Genomic DNA, 18,443 nt, shown 5'->3' with positions numbered 1-18,443 from the left:
CGTCTCTCTTTTTATTTCGTTCTCACTCTCACTGTTCTCTCTCTCTCTTCTTCTTGTGGGGCTGTGGCGGTGTTGCGTCCCCCTTCGATCCTTCTGTCTCTCCGGAAAAAAAAAAGCGAGGCTCGAATTAAAACCCTAGTTGTTCGAAACTCCTCGATCTCTGGCCGAGGGAGGAAGGGAGCGAGGAGTGAGCGTGCGGAACCCTAGCGGAGGGAATGCGAAAGCTTTTCGGGTTAGTTCGGGGCCCTTTACTAATCTCTTGATCCTTTTGGTCGTTGATCCGGGGGATCGCAATTCTTCGGGGTCGTATCCTGTTGGAGATAGCGATCTCCTTCATTTTTCTCTTTTTTCGTTGTGTTTGGAGATTGGTGGTGTTGTTCTTGCTAGAATGGTGCGATTTTGGAGGGCCATGGGTTGTGTATTTTTTTGCTAGATTTCGATAAATTCGTTTCTTCTTTTGTTCCTTGTTGGTGTTGGGATCAACTAGAGCTTAGATCTCTTCGAGATGCTTAAATTTTTATACTTTTGGAAATTGTAGTTTGGAGTGGCTAATTGAGTTTTATCAGGCTGTATTCTTTGGCGATCCTTGCTAAAATTTTCAGCTGATCCGATTTGTTTCTTTTGAATTCTGGTTTGCGATCAGAGGCAAGCTTAAAATCTATCACTCATTTTCAATCGTGTTTCTTCGCGTTGCTCAGCGTGTGGTGGAAAATCTTCTTTTTCCTGGTTATAGTTTGGCTGTTTTATGTGCTATCAAGAAGCGAATTTGTCACCTTTTCAAATTATTGAAGTTTTGAGGATGAATTTATTGTGTTTTCCTCTTCATTCGTAGACTTGCTTTCGATATGATTCTGTCTTCATGAACTCTTGGAATTATACTGCTCTGAGGTCTTTGAATATCTTGATCGTTGTCATAGTATGCGATTTGCATGCTTTTTTTTTATTACAGTTTTTTTCGTGTTTGTGACTTTTGCAGGAAATAGTGCTTCTTGGCTTGAAACTGATTTGTCTTCATAGGTTGGGTGTTGTTTTGAGGGTTCATGGGAGGGCCAATGGCTGCTGAGATGGTCAAAGTGGCAACAAGTGATAAACTAAAAGATATGGACTGGATGAAAAACATTGAAATTTGTGAACTTGTCGCACGTGATCCAGGGTATGTTGCCGATGCTCATTGTGCTCTATTGTTCAAATATATTTCTGATTACTCCATGCAACTTTTCTTTTATGGATCCCTTACTCTATGCTGAAAGCTTTCTTAGTCTGTCTTCATTTCTCATTTAGTTCATGTTATATAAAACAGTTACCTGTGCACCTCCCTTAATGTTTTGCATCATGCTTGAATATGGAAGTTGAGATGGACTTTTGAATTAATATTGGTTGCTGTGAAGTTGGTACTGCCCATTGACTTACAACATCTTATTTGTATATATGTTATGATTTGATTTTGCTTATAACTTCTTTTTAGATTTTTCATTATAGTTTTTTTTGGAATTTAATTTTTTGGGGTGCCTTGACTTCTGGGTGCTTGCGTAGGCTCTCTCTAGTGCGTAGGAACTATGCATGCCCTTGGCCACCCATCTACCACCTACAGTATTTTAAAGAACTTGTTAAATCAATCAAACAACTGTCTCTCTGCCCTATGTTTATCCATGGGGTGAGGTGCTGCTCTACATGGTGAAATGGCATGAAAGGTTCTAGAAGTACCATGCTAGTGCATTACTGGCATGACACATTGTCATAGTGTCAGCTGCTAGCCAAGAATGGCCAGTTACAGGCTAGCATCACACTGACATGACCTAATCCTTGGTGCCCCCCGCCCCCCACCCCAACTGTTCCCAAAAAAAAGGAAAAAAAAAACAAAAGAAAAAGGAAAAAAAAGTCATCAATCGTCATGCATAGAACATTTCTACTTCCATTTTGTGACAAATTTTATTTCTTTTGGATTACTAGGAAAGCCAAAGACGTCATCAAATCTATCAAAAAACGACTGGGGAACAAAAATGCCAATACCCAACTTTTTGCTGCCATGGTGAGTGCCAAGCTTTTGGGCTTTTTATCTTACTTAGAATATCATGGTTGTCCATACATTTTTGATAAACTAGAAGTTGGACGCGAACCTTTTTAAATCTTGTGTATAAGATCTTCTAAATGTGTGGTAGTTCGTTACCTTTGTGGATATAGCTCTAACAGCAAAATTAAGATGATCGACTGGCTTTGCAAATCATGATAGCAGTGCTGTTACTCATATAGTATCTCTTTGGATCCTTAAATCTGAGCAAGCAATCCTCTTTTTGCTACCCACAAAATCCAGTAAGATTTTATTTAATGTTCGCTAATAAACAGGAAACTTTTATGCTCTCTCTTTATCTTGTGAATCAAAATTTATTCACACCTTTTATCTATGCTTCTATCTTGCTACACATGCCTTTTGCCCTCTATGTAATGACATATGACATTATAATTAGATGATCATGTCTGATAGTATAATGGATATTGTACATTAACTATTATACTTTAAATGGTCATTCAATTGTTAGCAAGCATTTAAACTTTTAAGCGAAGTAAATGGGAACCTAAATTTAGGGAGTTATGGTTTATACACTAAAGCTCTGGATAACCAAATAAGTTGCTGCTTAAGTTTTTTAGTGACTGTAATTAGATTATTGCCATTGGTTTTGTTAGACACCAAAACTAGTTTGATATATTGGCAACTTGCATAACATTCACCATATTTGTTCACAAGTAAAACACCTTTAATCTTTCTCGTTATGCAGGTCTCATGTTGCCTAGTCATTATTTTCATAAAACTATGATTAAAGTGAGATGCAGGCTAACCCCATCTCAAGAAGATAACTCAAAGTTGTCAAGGCAGCTGTGTGGCCCTGAGTTGGTAGGGATCCTAACTGTCCAGGCACTGTTGAGGTGCCTAGGTGGACTGACTAGTGACTTAGGTAATCTATCTTTAGGGCAAAACAATACGCAAAAGGTCTAAACATAACACAATTAACCTCATTTTTTTTCAAGTCATATGTATAAATAACCAAATACACCATTATATCACTATAGGAGTTAATATTACTAAAAACCATGCATGGTTTTATCATGTATTGATTGACCAAGTCAAGTGTAAGAGTGATAGGTGTTACCAAATGTAAATTGTTGAATTTAAATCTGAAAAATACAAATTTGACAAGCCTTGAAGAAAAATATAAAGCACGTAAGCTGTAATTGTATTACCATATTTGCATATAAAAAGAAATAATAGATTGCAGGAAGGTGGAAAATAGTGAAGAAATATAAAAAAAAAGACTTGAAAAGAAGAACAAAAGAGCAAGAAGAGAGGAAGAAATGACTTTTCAAATGAAAAGGGGTAGAAGAAGAGGAATAGCATGAGAAGAGAAGAGGAAGAAGAAAAAGGAAAATTGTAATTATTGAAAAATAGACAAAAAAACTTTTGGGGGCCTTTGGGCAGTCAAACAGTTGTCTGCAACATATTGGTGCCAGCGAGAGGTGAGACAGGTGTTGTGTCCGGAAAGTTGGGGGATGGAGTGAAAATAGTTTATGTTTTTTTGCACTTCTAATTTACATAAAATAAGTTTATTTTAGTCACAGTAGTGAAAATAAAGTAAAGCAAGAAAGTAAAGAGCACACGCACATGCACAGGCACACACACACATAAATGGACGCTCCAAAAACAATCCCAAATGGGTCCCAGTATAGCATTTCATGTACTTCCTTTTCATTCATCCAATTCCATGTTAGCACTTTAAGGTTTCTTAATCTTTATCGTCAATGATTATAATGTGGAAACAATATATGTAACATAAAACCTTTTTAGTTATTATCAGGAAGGTCATTTGTGACCATTGCGAGGAGAAATGAACTCAACACCAACACTCGATACCTATTTATAACAGGAATTTGATTTGCCTTACCACATCCATCATAACTGGGCATTAGAAGATACACTTAGTGCTTCTTTTTGTTGTTTTAGGAAATGAATCAGTGGATCTTCTGACCATGGCACAGGTGGCAAGAATCATGTCCTTTCTCCTATATTTTTTTGGGATGTTCAAGAGAGATTCCAGTAAACTGTCTTCAATTTTATTATATCTTTATAAGTAAAGATCGTTTGATTAGCCCTTTATCTTGTCTTTGTAATGAGAAAATAAATTATATTAAGTTCCTGAAATGTGTTTTTTGTCCTTAGAACAATTTTTAGAAGTTTGTCATTTAATTGTTATAATAGTTTGAGAAATAATTACACTTTCGAATAATATTATTTTGACTTGATTACTATTTATTTTAGCCTTTTGCTTCCCCATTTTAACATGTCAACCATTTGGATCAAAAACAACTCTTTTGTTAACAAAGAAATTGAACTTTCTTGCCATGGTTGCCATGGTTCTTTTGAGGTTAATGCACATCTGCAGTTTCCTGACTAAGTAGTTCTATTTATGTTGCAGTTGCTAGAAATGCTTATGAATAACTGTGGAGAGCATATTCATAGACATGTGATAGATAATGGACTTCTTCCGATACTAGTGAAGATAGTGAAGAAAAAGGTTAGTCCCCATTTGCTGGGCATCTAATCACCATCTATTTAACTGGAAACTTTAGTTCCATATTAGAGATGCTTGAAATTTTCAAAAAGCATGCTGTACTCTGTTACAGACAGATTTGCCAGTCCGAGAAAGAATATTCCTTCTTCTGGATGCTACACAGACAGCCCTTGGTGGAGCTTCTGGAAAGTTCCCTCAGTATTACACTGCATACTATGACCTGGTGGTAGGTTCTGATATAATACTACATAAAGTTAGGAGTACCTTCTATCCCATGTGATCTATGCTTATTATGGTGGTTCATCCTTAACCTCCATTTCCATTGTGGCTATTATCTGTTGAATTGTACTGTCCAATGAAAAGTTTTTTTGTGAAAACTTAATTGTACACTTGAGATGTTTTAGAATAAATATTGTAATGTTCTTGTTCATCTCCTTCTGTGGTTTACAGTTGGATGGAGGCTTGGGGTTTTCCTCTGCTTCCATGACTTTGGGATCCACTGGAGAGAAGTTCTGTGACAGATGAAGCCCCATGATCTATAAATTGGATTTTGTGCTGGGGGTCTAATATCTTTAAAAGAGGTCTAGTAACATGGAAGGAACTGAGTTTTTCCATCTATTTGTTCTTAGTCTTCTCTGCACATTTGCTTTATCTCATCTACTGATTTAATCAAACTCATTTGGAACCAAATACCCGCCACCCCCACCTTCACCTGGTAAGTGAGGCAGAAGAAGAGCCTTTAACTATTTACAGTAGCTATCATATCAGTCGGAAATTAGTTTGGCCTTTTAAGAATAATTTGAAGGAGACGTTGTTTGGTTTCTGTGGTCTCTTTTGTTTTGCGCAAGTCAATGAGTTAGTTTCCTTTTACTTGAATCACACCGAAAACATGGCAAATTAATTGGGTGGCTGTTGCTGTTTCTGTACCGGTTGCAGAGTTTGTTGGGAGTGGAATGTTAGAAACTTTTGAATTGTAATAGGAGTTCCTGTGGTCAAGCCTGCAAAATTTCTCCCCTATTCTACTTTGTTGTTACCCTAAATCAAGGACTACTGCCAAATGTTAGGTTTCCATTTTATAGTGTTCAAGGCTTGGGATTCCAAACATTTGTTCCAAAATTGGTTATTGAAACATGTATCCTCTACTAGTTTCTTCTTGTTTTGACCTGGATCTATCTAAATCTAAGCTGCTTTGGGCATTGCTCATCCTTTTCTCTGAAGCAGTTGCTAACTGGGTCTCCAAGTGGAAAAAGTAAGGGCCACTAAGCAAGATATTCCAGTTTGCTGCAGGTGAAAGTTTTAAATTCTGAGCATTACCCTATTAGAGATTTGCTGCCGACAAGAAATGAACTCTGCAGTCTATATTGAGTGGGCTGGTCTCTCTTTTTTTTAAAAGAAATCCTTTATTAATTAAGATCTATAATTCTTATTAGAGGATGCAAGGAGGAACAGGTTTGACCAAAGTTATCCATGGAATGATTTACCAAAATAATTATTTATGGAATGCAATCTCTCTCACATACACTCTCTCTGTATGTATACATGTAAACACACACAAACTTTATACACGCATGTATACATATACACACACACATGCATCCATATATATGTGCATGCTTTATGTTGTCTTGATCTAGATCAATGTGTTATACTTATAATTTGTTATGACTTCATGTATACAAAGAATATCACATTCTTTTTTTTTCCTTTTATTTTTTTTTCAAGGATATTTTCAAGCATTGCAACCATTTCCTTGGCACTGTATTCTGACTTAAAATTTCTAGACAACATATAGAAGATTTAACTGGGGTGCGATCTTTCAAGTTTTCATGACACATGGTGATGCAAATTTTCATGCTTATTATAAAGGACACAGCTTACATATCTTGTGAGATAGAATACAGTATGCAACATTCTGAGCCAATTTGTCAGCCCTTACTGGCAGAGAAAAGAGACAGAAGCCATGTGTGGTTCTGCCGTGTGCTCTTTTTCATGTGTTGACACAGCCTGTAGACCCCACCAGTAGACCATGAGTAGCTAGAAAAATTAGCCCAAAATGCTTTATGTAGCCTAACACGAGACATCTGAGCCACACACTTCCATAAGCTACTATCTTTTGTATACCATGCCACATTTGCTACATGTTTAATTTTAAGCAGTCATCATTTTTCTATTTAAAAGTATATTTCTTTAGTGAAAACTGAATTCTACTGAAATATATTATTTATGCCAGTCTGCTGGGGTACAGTTTCCACAACGCCCTCGTGTTAGACCAGCCGAACAACCTGCTTCAAAGGTCCAAGCAAAAAATTTATCTTCTCAAGAATCTCTACCTCAAAAATATGAAAATGGTGTAAAACAAACAAATACCCAGATAATGCCTGACTCGAGGTACTTTAAGCTGGTCATTTTTTATTCATCAAGAAATTATGATTCAAGGTTGACTTTGATAAGAATGAGATGGGAAAAAAGCCATTCTTTATTTGCATGATTGATTTGTTTAAGACGTATGATCTAAAGAATTTTGTAAGTTGTTCATAATTTGGCTTATCAATACTCACATGCCAGTCACCTGGATCAGATGTTAAAGTGGGGAAGCAATTGTTTTTGAAAATATCTAGCTTAAAAGACCTGATCGGTTGGTTATTGCATACCAAGATAGTATAATATAGGTTTCACAAAGCAAGTTCATTATTGAAACAATAAGGATGCTTCAAGCTGTGGTGGAAGTATCACTAGCAGGTTTGAGGGAGGAAGCTAGATTTTGCACAATTTACACTTGGTGAGCCTAAGTGAAAGATTTCAGATGCTGGTTGCAGAAGTCCAGCTTGTGCCTAAATATTTTATTTTGCTAGAGGGTGCCTAAATTTTTTACATGAGACATTTTTGACTGTGCTTGCATATCAATGATAAAGTACACCCATACCAGGAGTTGATTTTATTTGTTTGCCAAGACTTAAAGCAGATTCCATAATCCTTTTTAGTTTTCCTCTATTGAGTAGGTTTTCAGCCTGCCTGAAGGCTTTTGTACTGACAAAACAAAATATACTAGCTTGGAATATTAAGAGCTAGATCATCTTAACCTACCCCTTAAATAGCATTTGTTTATTCTGCTGCACATTCAGTTGTATGTGAGCAAATTGAGGTGGATCAGAATGAGTGGTAGTATTGAATTGTAGGCACAGGACGAGCCTCTGAACTGTCTTTAGATGTTAGTAATTGCCATGATGTGGGAAACAAACATTCTGTTGTTGCTTGCCAGATAGTTCTTATGCCTCATAAATTAACTAAAATCTTGACATTTCAATATGCTGTGGTAGCATGCATGTCTGTGGTGAATATAGTAAGAATAACCAAACAAATTAATTTTGTTGAATCAATTCAATCCATCATATCAAGTAATAAAGAAAAATGTCATTATTGCTATTTTATGGTCACAGTATTTAAACTGGTTGACTGAAAAGTTCAAAGAGTTCTTGTGCGAGAACAAACAGATTATCATCAGCATCATCATCATTGATTACCACCATCCTTAGCTCAATGCATGGTTCTAAGTACTATACCGTACTGGTCCATGTTCTGTCAGGTTTACCAAATTGGGTTGGCAGGAAACTGGTACTCGGTATGCCTCCAGACAACACTAGGTACCGAACTGCATATCGTAGTCACACTACTAGACGGGCATTGATACAGGTACTAGTACTGATACTTAGATACTTGGCTCAATCACCAGACAAGTAAGAAAAGTTTTTAATTTTGGATTCTGTCTCAACACTTGAATGATATAAAGATAATGAAATTTCCAAAAACAAGCCTCTAGGTTGACTTCTATCCACGACGATGTAACACGGATTTCGGTTTAAAGTCACATACCATATGTGATGACCAATAGCTGGTATCCACTAAAACATAAGCAAGCATCATAACATGAAAATAGCATACTTCAATTTATATGAGACTAGAGCCCTGCACATCCAATTTGCATGTGGTGGCTGCAATTTTTTTTTTAATACATAGGAGAATACTTTTTTAATAATGATGCTATTTTTATTTAAAGACCTCCGAGTTACATAGGATTCATGTTAGTTGAGGTGTTTTGAATCTATAAGAGTTCTATGCAGTGAAGGAAATAAATTATTTTTTTCATGTGAGTAGTGGGGCTGGGGCACATCTTTTTGGTAAGAGAACAGGGAGCACCATTTTCTTTTTTCTTTTTGGTTTTTGATTGGACCCATCAGGGAGCATGTGATTTTTTCTTTTTTTTTTTGGGGGGAGGGGGGGGGGGGGGTTGGGGTGCATGAATTGGGAGTTGCAGAGCTTCAGGTTCTGAGACCGGAGACATAAAGAAGGCCTCGGGCTTTTCCCATTATTTATTAGTAGATAAGTAGGATGCTTGATGGATTAGGCAAGGGGGAGGCAATATCTAAGCTAAGACATAGTAGATATATTTGGTAATGGTCTCCTAGTATATGCATTATATGTACTATATATACCATCTTGATACCATTATGATGTTGGAACTTAGAAAATGAGTTTAATTATGCTTGCCTTTTTGGAGTTTACTCAAGGATGATGCTACCAAAGACTTCTGCAAATGTGATTGGGCTAATTTTGAAGTTTTGACAAGGAATAAGTATTTTGATAACTGCAGTATTAGTGAACAAGTATTTTGTTAACTGCACTATATATATATATATATATATATATATATTAACCTGTTAGTTTTTTTGAAGTCATTATAGATAATATGCGAAGTACCTTTCTATGTATATGGACATGTATACACACACATGCGTATATATTCCATCATTCTCACCAATCTGTCATTGTATCAAATATAGGAAATAGACAATCTTAAATATTGTGGTTTATACTTATTACCATGTGTAAGATCTATACCCAATTTACTATTGACATTACAGCTTTCAAAGTGCATGGGGAATGAGTCAGAATCATTGAACAATTGAATTAATAGTGACATTGGTATTATTAAATGACAATTGGATTAGTACTGACAATTGGTACTAATAAATGATGAATAGGTTTTTTATAAAAAAATGACAAACAGGTTAGGACTCAACACGTCATCAAATTTATATTGATGATGAAAAACATCAATGTGTATTATCTGCTAACTGTAGTTAAAATTATACCTTTTGTGCATGCCTTCATATTGAGTGTTTTCCTCTTGTTTTTCAAGGCTTCAAGCATTTGTATCTGCTCCTGGATCTAATACATGACATTACCTGCAAAAGCATAGATATATAACAGAGAGAGAAGTTTTCATAAAATCTGTGAAAATGTACATGATCGATACAGGGCATTTGTTGGTTAGATCTTTTCTAAAATATGTTCTTATTTAAGGCTGTACTTTCATCCATGTAATTCAGTTGTGATGCCAGCACTTTTTTTGATAATTAATTATAATAAATTCTGTTAAGAAGTTTCCTCTATTTTTGGTTATTGAGGCGGTAGCACCACAAACTTGGAGAAACTTGGCACTTGTGTTTAGTCTTTAGAAGGTGTTGCTAATGTAACCAAAAAGGATATTATTATTTGTTCTGAATGCTGACAAGTTTACATCTTCATCATCATCTTATGCTCATTTCGTATTTAATATGTTTGTAATATTTCAGTGTAATTCATAAAGCAACTAGTGTCTTAGAGGTTCTGAGGGATGTGCTAAGTGCTTTGGATCCTAAACATCCAGAGGTATGGTTGAAATGAAATTGGTTTCTTCGTTTTATCTTCTCAAATGAATGATAATAAATAACATCTTCAGGATGTTGGCTACAAAGTTCTCTGCTCATTTTTGTTGATATTAGCTGTATTTCTTTTATGAAACAGTTGATGTTGGAAAATTATAACTTTTAAATATATAATCAAGTGTTAGCAAGCAAAGGTAGAATATGCGTCCATGATATGCTTTCTTCTTAACTTATCAGAAAGCTTAAAACTTATAAAGGGCGAGCTTTTATGGTATATGAACTCATTTTTACAAGCATTAGTTTTACTATTGCAGGGATCAGCTGATGAGTTTGTATTGGATCTTGTAGAACAGTGTTCATTTCAAAAACAGCGAGTCATGCACCTGGTAATGACCTCCCGGTAAGATATTTTATATCTTCTATTTCCTTCGTCCCTTCTCTCAGAGGGCATTTTTTCAGTTTCATTTTGCTGCCATGGCCCTAGCTATACTTTTTCCTATTCAGATATTTGAAAATATTTTATATTTCTTTTTAATTTTTGGATGTTATTACTCTGGATCTGTTGCATAAAATCCAGTACCCTTTGTGCATTTTTACTTGATGATTCAACAGATGGGTCACTTTTAAGATAGCTTAATGGTCAAATATGTTGATCCTTTCTTCTGTTTATTTTTTATAGATTTGTTAATCATGCTGCCTGTTGTCACGATCCTCTGAGAACAACATTAATAAATTATGCTAGGAGTGTATTATCATTTACATTTGAAAATATGTCATCTAATTGGTATCCTGTGAACTTTACTATCATTTTGTCATGTTATTTATTGTTAACCTCTCAATAAATATCTGTTGTTCTGGGCATATTTTTTAAGATGAACAGCTTGAAAACTTGAAACATGGAAATGGTGGAGATTCACTTTGATCTCTATTTTGGCCAGACAATGTTGTTTGTGGACTCTTCTACTTAATCTGCTAATTTATGAGGTGCATTTGGTCCTTGGGCAGTGAATAATCTTGTAAATTACTTCTTGTTAAAATCAGATAATCTTTGCAAATATAGGAAAGATTCTGCAGAACTCACTCACACATACAAAAAAGAATCTTCTGCTCTCAGGTGCTTGTAGAAGTGATAGGAGATCGACCACAATATCTGTTAACGTTTGGAGGCTGTAACTTACATATTTTATGAATCAGGGAATGCTGATTAGGATTGCATCCATGATGGCATTTATCATTGATTGGATGTTTGCAAATGGATTCACTCATTCACGAAATCTTTGTGAACCAGTTATTCTCTTAAAAATAGGAAAATTTGCTTTGACAAATATTTTTGAGTAGTGTTGTCAACCTTGATGAATACTATCATAGAAACCAAGGGCAGCATACATACGTAAAAGGTATATATGGAAGCTATATTATTTGCAGGGAATTATTTTGTGGTTTGTGGCTTTTGTGTAGGAGGTCTAGAGCTGTTTCTTTTTAAGCTTTACACAACCAAGTTATCTTTTCTATATTTTTCTTTAAGAGTATCTTTTTCTTTGATATTTCGTCTGTCATATTGGATTCAAAGAAATAAGGTTGTAAAAGTCATTGAAGCAACTGGTCGAGCCTCACCATGTGACTAGCAGCTGGGCTGGTCGAAAAGTAGTTGGATAGGCCGACGCCACCTATCTACCCCAATCCTTTTCGGTCGATGCCACCTATCTACCCCAATCCTTTTCGGTTCATTTATCCATTCCCTTTCTTGCCTCAAACAATCATAAATTCATGAAATGTTAACTTATTCCCTTCTTTCCCTCTCTTTTTGACTAGCAAAACTCACTCGAGGGGACGGGGGAGCTGGGTTGGCGCCATACTGGCTGAGGGCATTAGCACCCAATTGATAGGGATAGAGACGACTCAATCCAAGCTAATCTATCTGAGGCCAACAATGTATTTCTTTTCTCAGATTCAGTCTGATTCCTGGCTCCTAGGCTCTCCACCCGGTTGAGAGATGCGATGATCCAAGCACGTGCAGTTGAGGAAGGTGAGGAAGTTCCTATTTTCCTTCCATGTCTATAACCAGCTACATCAATCGATCTACTTGATCCCTTTGGACCGGCTATTGACTGAGCAAGGAATGAGATCGTTCTTGACTCACTTTCTTTGGTTCGATGGTCACCACTTGTCACAGTTGGGGGGCATGGGATTGATCCATTGATGGGAACGATGGAGGGAGGAATAGGTGAGCTTCCAAAAATCTAGGTGTTGGGATCAGATGAGAGATAGATATGAGTTTCCATTAGCTGATTAGCTCCCATGGGAATGGGACCTACATGGGATAGCTTTGATTGAGGAGCTAGGCTTTTCTTCGCTGATGAATTGATTACATTATGTACTGATTATCTTGACCAAAGTTGGTAAAATGCAACTTTTCGTACCTTAATTGGGAGGAATCCTTTTTTGTCTTCTTTTTTCCCACTTTATTGAAAAAAGAAAAATGCAGAAAATGGCTGTTTCTTTAAAAAGAATTGTGTAACTTATGCTTTTGATTCTTTGCAGCATGCTGCAAATCATTAGGGAATTTTATATTGAATAGACTCATAACTGCAGTCGCCGAAAATTAAGGGAGATGAGCTTGTTTCTTCTCCATATATATTGGCACTTGCTGCCACAAATCTTCTCATATGTCCTTGAAAATACATATGAGTTAGCAGATTACCCTGCCAAAGTAGTGTGGAGCCGCTTATTTTCCTTTGCTGTTCTCTTTGACCCTTAGATCCCCAATAGTGTTATCTCTTATCATTTAAATAGAACTTTGCCAGTCATCATGGAAAAGAAGTTGCTGCCTCTATCAAAAAATCTTTTATTTTCCTCAGGGATGAGAAAGTGGTCACTCAAGCCATTGAACTGAATGAGCAGCTTCATAAGGTGCTTTCTCAGCATGATACACTCCTTTCAGTTCGTGCTACTTCTGCTGCAGCTCCCTGTGTCAATGAAGAAGCCAAAGAGGAAGAGGATGTGGAACGTCTTTATCGGAGGTATGGTCATGTTTTTGTTTCATAAATATTGACCTCAAAATCAAAGAATAGAGCTCATTAATTATATATTTTTTTGTCATTGCAAATATGACGTTTTCACACACAAAATCTTTACCACCTGAATATTTATTCTGGGTTCTGTAACTAGATCAAGAATGACTTGTTAGAAACTGCTCATGAAGCATAAATTACAGTCACTTGTTTGAGCTTATAACTAACGTATTATGGTGCACACAAACCAAGGTATGCTGAACCAACCGCAATTTCAGGCAATTTCACAATGGCAATTTCAGGCTAGACCCCTCATATCTCTTGGTTGATTTTGGCCTTGTGATAAGTAATTTCACAATGTGTAAACCCATCCATTAAGGTTATAATTATCTCTTCCATATCATGATTAAGAAGTGCCTCATGGATTGAGTAGATAGTACAAATGCTAGAGTTCTGCTGACACAGCCATTGCTGTACCGCCTGTCCAGAGGATCTGACCGTCTTCATTCTCCCCAGGGGAATGGGGTGTTGGTGCCTCAACCAACAGGCTAATCAGCTGGAGGCACTAATAAATGTTGTTAGTGCAAGCCAAGCTACAGCCTTTTAAGATAACATGATTAACTTTTAACATGTCCTTGCAACCCTTTAAGTTGCCAAGATCTGCTGTCAAATTAGACAAAGGCAGAGTTCTCGTTGATTTTTACCCTTGTTCTAACTAGATTTAAACTAAAACATATCGATAATATGATTGAATAGTTTTTTTATGGGGAACATAAACAATGTATCAAAATGATTGAAACAAGAGATCTGGAAGAAAAAAGCTTGTAGCATGCAATATGAGAATTATATTTAGTGAAAAGAACTTCAGCAATATGATCATGGTTTGAAGTTCGTCCGGGACTTCAAATTGAGACCAATACATTTCTGATTTGGGCACGCAGATAACCTGGAAATAGAATTGATTTCAGAGTTTCATCTGAATTCAGCTCATGGAGCCAAAGTTATTGTGTGTATGTGTTTTTAATGCCATCATTGTTTCCTGTTTGTTCATTTCTTTGATTTTCAGGAAACATTTTCTCTAAAAACTTAGATTTTGCAATTTTTAAGAAGATTGGAAGCATTCTAGCTATAAATTCATGGAGCTGAAATAGCAAATTCATGGAAAACCAAATCATGTGAATTTGGTTATCATAGAGCTGAAATAGCAAATTCATGGAGCTGAAATAGCAAATCATGTCATACTTGTTTCTGTTGTCCTGTGTTTCTGATATCCATGAAATAGCAAAATAATATATTGCACTTGAACTGTGGTTTTCTCTTCTATTTTTTTAATGTTTCATTGTGAAAAGACTAGAACCGAATGTTGAAGCTCTGAAATAATATAATTATCTTAAATGCCATCTAAAACATATCACATTTTTTTGATATTTTCTGTATTAATTACCTTTTTAGGCCCTTCATAGTTTTCAAATAATGAAAATGTTGAAAGCAGTATTGAAACTACCGATGCTGACAAACTACCTAAACCAAATCTTATTTGGTTCAGTTGAAAAGCTGAAATGAAAATGGAGTTTATGAACCTTTAGCGCAATTCAAACATTGTTAAACAACCTAAATTACTTGGTAGATAGATGCTCAATAATATTTGACTCATTAAAAGTCCAACACATTTTGGCCAAAATTTTGAATCATTAGTTGAATTATGTATTCTCATTTTAATGTTCGCCTATTGTAATCAAGGACCGCCGAACCGATACTAAAACCTTTAGCGGTTGGCGGTCAGTACGGTTTAGTACCAAACTGGAACCGGTACAACACTGGGCCCACAGTCAACTCGGTTCGAAACCAGGTTGACTCGGTGGAAACTCGGTTCACACCGAGTCGGCATCAAACCAGCCGGTTCTGGCCAGTTTCGGTTCGAAAAGGACCGATTCCGGCCAGTCCCTTTGTGGTTTCGGCCCCTACGGCCCATCCAGTTTCGCACCTGGTCGGCTACGGGCCGGAACCGAATTGAAATGGCGAACCAACCTAGTTTCGCACTGGGTCGGCTACGAGCCGGAACCATATTAAAATGGCGAATCGACCTAGTTTCGCATTAGGTCGACTCGGTACTGCTTGAACCGAGCGGTTCGGCCCGGTTCGGCAGACCTTGATTGTGATCATACTTGATGTGTGTTTCAGGTGCTTTGGAGTCGGCACATTATTGCTTGAACAAAAACCTGTTTAGTAGAGCACATGATTTGCACATTTTGGATTAAATTATTGCAAGCACGGATAGCCCTTTAGGTTCATAGCAGTTCATTGGATAACCAAATTTTTGCATCCATTCTCATGCAAGACTGCAAGTGCATGATGCTGCAATTGTCTATATTGCGGATAAGATGAATATTTAATACTTCAATCAGTAAGCCTTATTTAACCTATTGAGGTTAGATTAATAAATCTTGTTTAGTACACCAAAGTCTGAAGATGTTTTATGGCTTGCTCTTTACAAAATGTGGACCTTCAATAAATTGGGGCATGTGTCTATTCAGTATATATTAATGTAAAGCTGGATAAGACTTCTTTTAAGAGAATTTGGGGATCAGATGTAGGATGATTTGCCCTAGAGATGCACTTAAAAGCATCCTTTTCCACCTGCAGCTCTCCCCCACCCTTGTATTCTCAATGCGGTACCATGGTTTGCCCAACCAAATCCTCTCTCACTATTCCTTCATTGACAGCCCTCTTCTTGCTCCCTCATGTCCCACCACCTCTCTCTCACTTCAAATTCTGGCAACTAGCATGACTAAACTATTCGACAACAATAATTGATGAAGCTGATAATGTCCCCATAGAGCATTGACACTTACTGGTTTACTCCATTGTACCAATGTCAACACAACATGGGTACAGGTGTGGATCTAAGTCTGACATGTTGCTGAGCTTTTGGACATGACACTTAGAGAATCTGAGAAGCTGGTATGGGAAGGTAGAGAAGGGAGTAGTGGAATTGAAAGAAATTAGAGAGAGAGAGAGAGAGAGGTGCAAGGAATGGGTTGTCACAGTGGAGGTGGACTGGGTTGGGTGGATAGCACCTGCACCTTTACGTTGGGTAGAGGATATTGGTGGTAGACAGAAGACCATTCAATTGCTTCAGGCATGCATATGTTTGTTTGTGTCTGTTTGATGGATGGTTATGATCCCATCATAAGGGCCTATTAATCAAAAAAAATTTCATTGAAACCAATATTGATGATGGCCATTTTAATTTTTAGTCCTTGCCCTATGTAGAAAGACAAAGAACAGGTATGCATAAAACAAGCATAGGTGCATATATAATATGCATACAAATGTATATAAAGAAGGCACTAGTGTGTACAGAGGACTAAAATGAAATATAATAGGTCCCTACAAGATCAGGTGATGTACAGTGTGTCCATGTATCCGTGCCCATAAGTCTACATATCCTAAGATTGGGGGATAAGATGGATCCCCCTCCTGGGTACACCCAACTCCTATACTTGAACCCATATAACACAGTCCATGGTCAACCCACCAAGTTGGCAAGTTGGAGCTTTACCACTGGTAACCCCTTCTTATGGTGCTCCACCATTTGGATCCTACTGCCATAATGTAGTAGAGAAGCATGCCCCTGCCATCTCAAACTTGGAGATTCTAGTGGTTGAAGCAGCAGAAAATCTAAATGGGTATGAATTAGAGAAGTGGGGTACTGTAGTGTTGATCGAATTTATTTGTTTCATTCATCAACATTCTTTTGGTTGTGGGGCATGAGTCAGCATCTCAAGATAGAGGATTTGATGGATTGTGTTTATTTTAATTAAATAGCGGAATGGCAGTAACTTCTGCTAACATTTAGACTCCGGTGCATGTTGTAGAGCATTTGGCCGTTCACACAATATGGAGCCAAATCCTTTCAGAGTCACCCTAGTTCTAAACAACACCACCACCCACCCCCCCAAGCACTCCTTTCATCGATCATGCGCATGTGCAATATTCCAGCAATATTCATAGCTTTAAATTAGAAAACACTCAAACAAGTTCTCTAGTTGGGCCAACTATGATAAGAGGAGCTGCAATCCTAAAGTAAAAAAGGCAATGCAACATCTAGGAATGAATAATGCTTGCCTGCATGCGGTGCTGGCATGGGTGTGCATGTGGATGTGCATCAAGACGTGTATACGTGTGAATGGAGTTATGCATTTATGCATTGCTCCAATTTCTTAATTAATTTTATTTAAATGTGTGGGCATTTACTTCTCACTGCTGGATGCACATTCTCTGAGCAATGCAACAAGGCTTTATACTGCTAGCTGAAAAGGCTATTTTGCAGAGAGTATAGATATGGGGGGTCCATTTGGATTCATGGATTCAAAAGTATTGATATGCTTGAGGTTTATGCTGATTTTTCCATATAATGTACTATTTGTCTACTAAATGCACAGAATACGAAAAGGAAAAGCATGCGCTGAGGACCATTCAGATGGCTCCATTGGCTCTTTCAGATCTATTCCAAAGGAAAAGATGCAGAGACCACTTATACGGCCACTCTGCATACAGCCATCTGATCCTGACAATAAGCCAAGACCTGTATGCATACAATCAGATCCCGAGACTACACCGCCAGCAGTCTCCATACCACCTCCACCCGCCAAGCACTTGGAGAGGGAGAGATTCTTCAAGGAAAAGAAGATGGATGGTTCGGGTTTAACAGGTCATATGAGAGGGTTATCGCTGCACAGCTGTACTGGTAGTAGCTCTCAGAGTGGCAGCACTGATTTTAGTGAATGAGATATTTTTGGTTTCTGAGATGGATATTAACAGCAGCTGGAGGACCATGTGAGAGGCTATCTTCTCAGATATATTTGGTGTCTAACTCTTTTCTTCTTCTTTAAATTTGTTTTACTCTTGAGGTTAGACCTGTTTATTGTTGTTCAGGCTGATGTTTTTGTTTTTAGTCTTGCTCAATTTTCACTGGTTTGAGCTAGTGGGATTGAAGGAGTGGTGTTTATAGATAAAGGGGAAAAAATCTCATTACTCGTGTCTCTCAGTACCTGACCTCATTTTTGAGGCTTGCTGCAGGACTGGTTTCATGATGTAAAATGAACTCCAAAGCTTCATGATACTGAATAGAATAATAGATGGCATGTTGATTTGTAGCTGAA

The 18,443-nt window shown here is 37.1% G+C and overlaps 1 protein-coding gene across 3 annotated transcripts; it reads left to right on the top strand.

Annotated features, from left to right (window-relative positions):
• On the top strand, positions 1-18,443 carry LOC103713758 (ENTH/VHS/GAT family protein). 3 transcript variants are annotated; one of them, XM_039133781.3, is made up of 11 exons: positions 24-232; positions 977-1,153; positions 1,951-2,029; positions 2,182-2,310; positions 4,467-4,565; positions 4,675-4,788; positions 6,793-6,950; positions 10,196-10,271; positions 10,582-10,667; positions 13,126-13,287; positions 17,724-18,443. In XM_039133781.3, the coding sequence occupies exons 5-11, from the start codon at positions 4,476-4,478 to the stop codon at positions 18,067-18,069; spliced, it is 1,032 nt and encodes a 343-aa protein (XP_038989709.2). In that variant the 5' UTR covers positions 24-232; positions 977-1,153; positions 1,951-2,029; positions 2,182-2,310; positions 4,467-4,475; the 3' UTR covers positions 18,070-18,443. The 3 variants fall into 3 exon arrangements, with proteins under 3 accessions (XP_038989706.2, XP_038989709.2, XP_038989713.2); XM_039133778.3 differs by lacking the exon at positions 2,182-2,310 and having other exon boundaries at positions 1-232; XM_039133785.3 differs by lacking the exons at positions 1,951-2,029; positions 2,182-2,310 and having other exon boundaries at positions 25-232.

Source organism: Phoenix dactylifera, chromosome 2, assembly GCF_051530095.1.
Source record: "Phoenix dactylifera cultivar Ajwa chromosome 2, Ajwa_hap1_PhDact_Kaust_v1.1, whole genome shotgun sequence".
Classification (NCBI taxonomy): domain Eukaryota; kingdom Viridiplantae; phylum Streptophyta; class Magnoliopsida; order Arecales; family Arecaceae; genus Phoenix; species Phoenix dactylifera.
The sequence above is the reverse complement of the archived record's forward strand: the minus strand, read 5'-3'. Positions and strand labels throughout refer to the sequence as shown.

What these genes read in the sequence shown, in the direction of transcription:
- LOC103713758 (XM_039133778.3), top strand. Translation starts at nt 1,041, where the DNA reads ATGGGAGGGCCAATGGCTGCTGAGATGGTCAAAGTGGCAACAAGTGAT. An exon ending in CCCAACTTTTTGCTGCCATG is followed by an intron (nt 2,030 to 4,466) that starts GTGAGTGCCAAG and finishes TTTATGTTGCAG; the next exon opens with TTGCTAGAAATGCTTATGAA. An exon ending in CTGCATACTATGACCTGGTG is followed by an intron (nt 4,789 to 6,792) that starts GTAGGTTCTGAT and finishes TATTTATGCCAG; the next exon opens with TCTGCTGGGGTACAGTTTCC.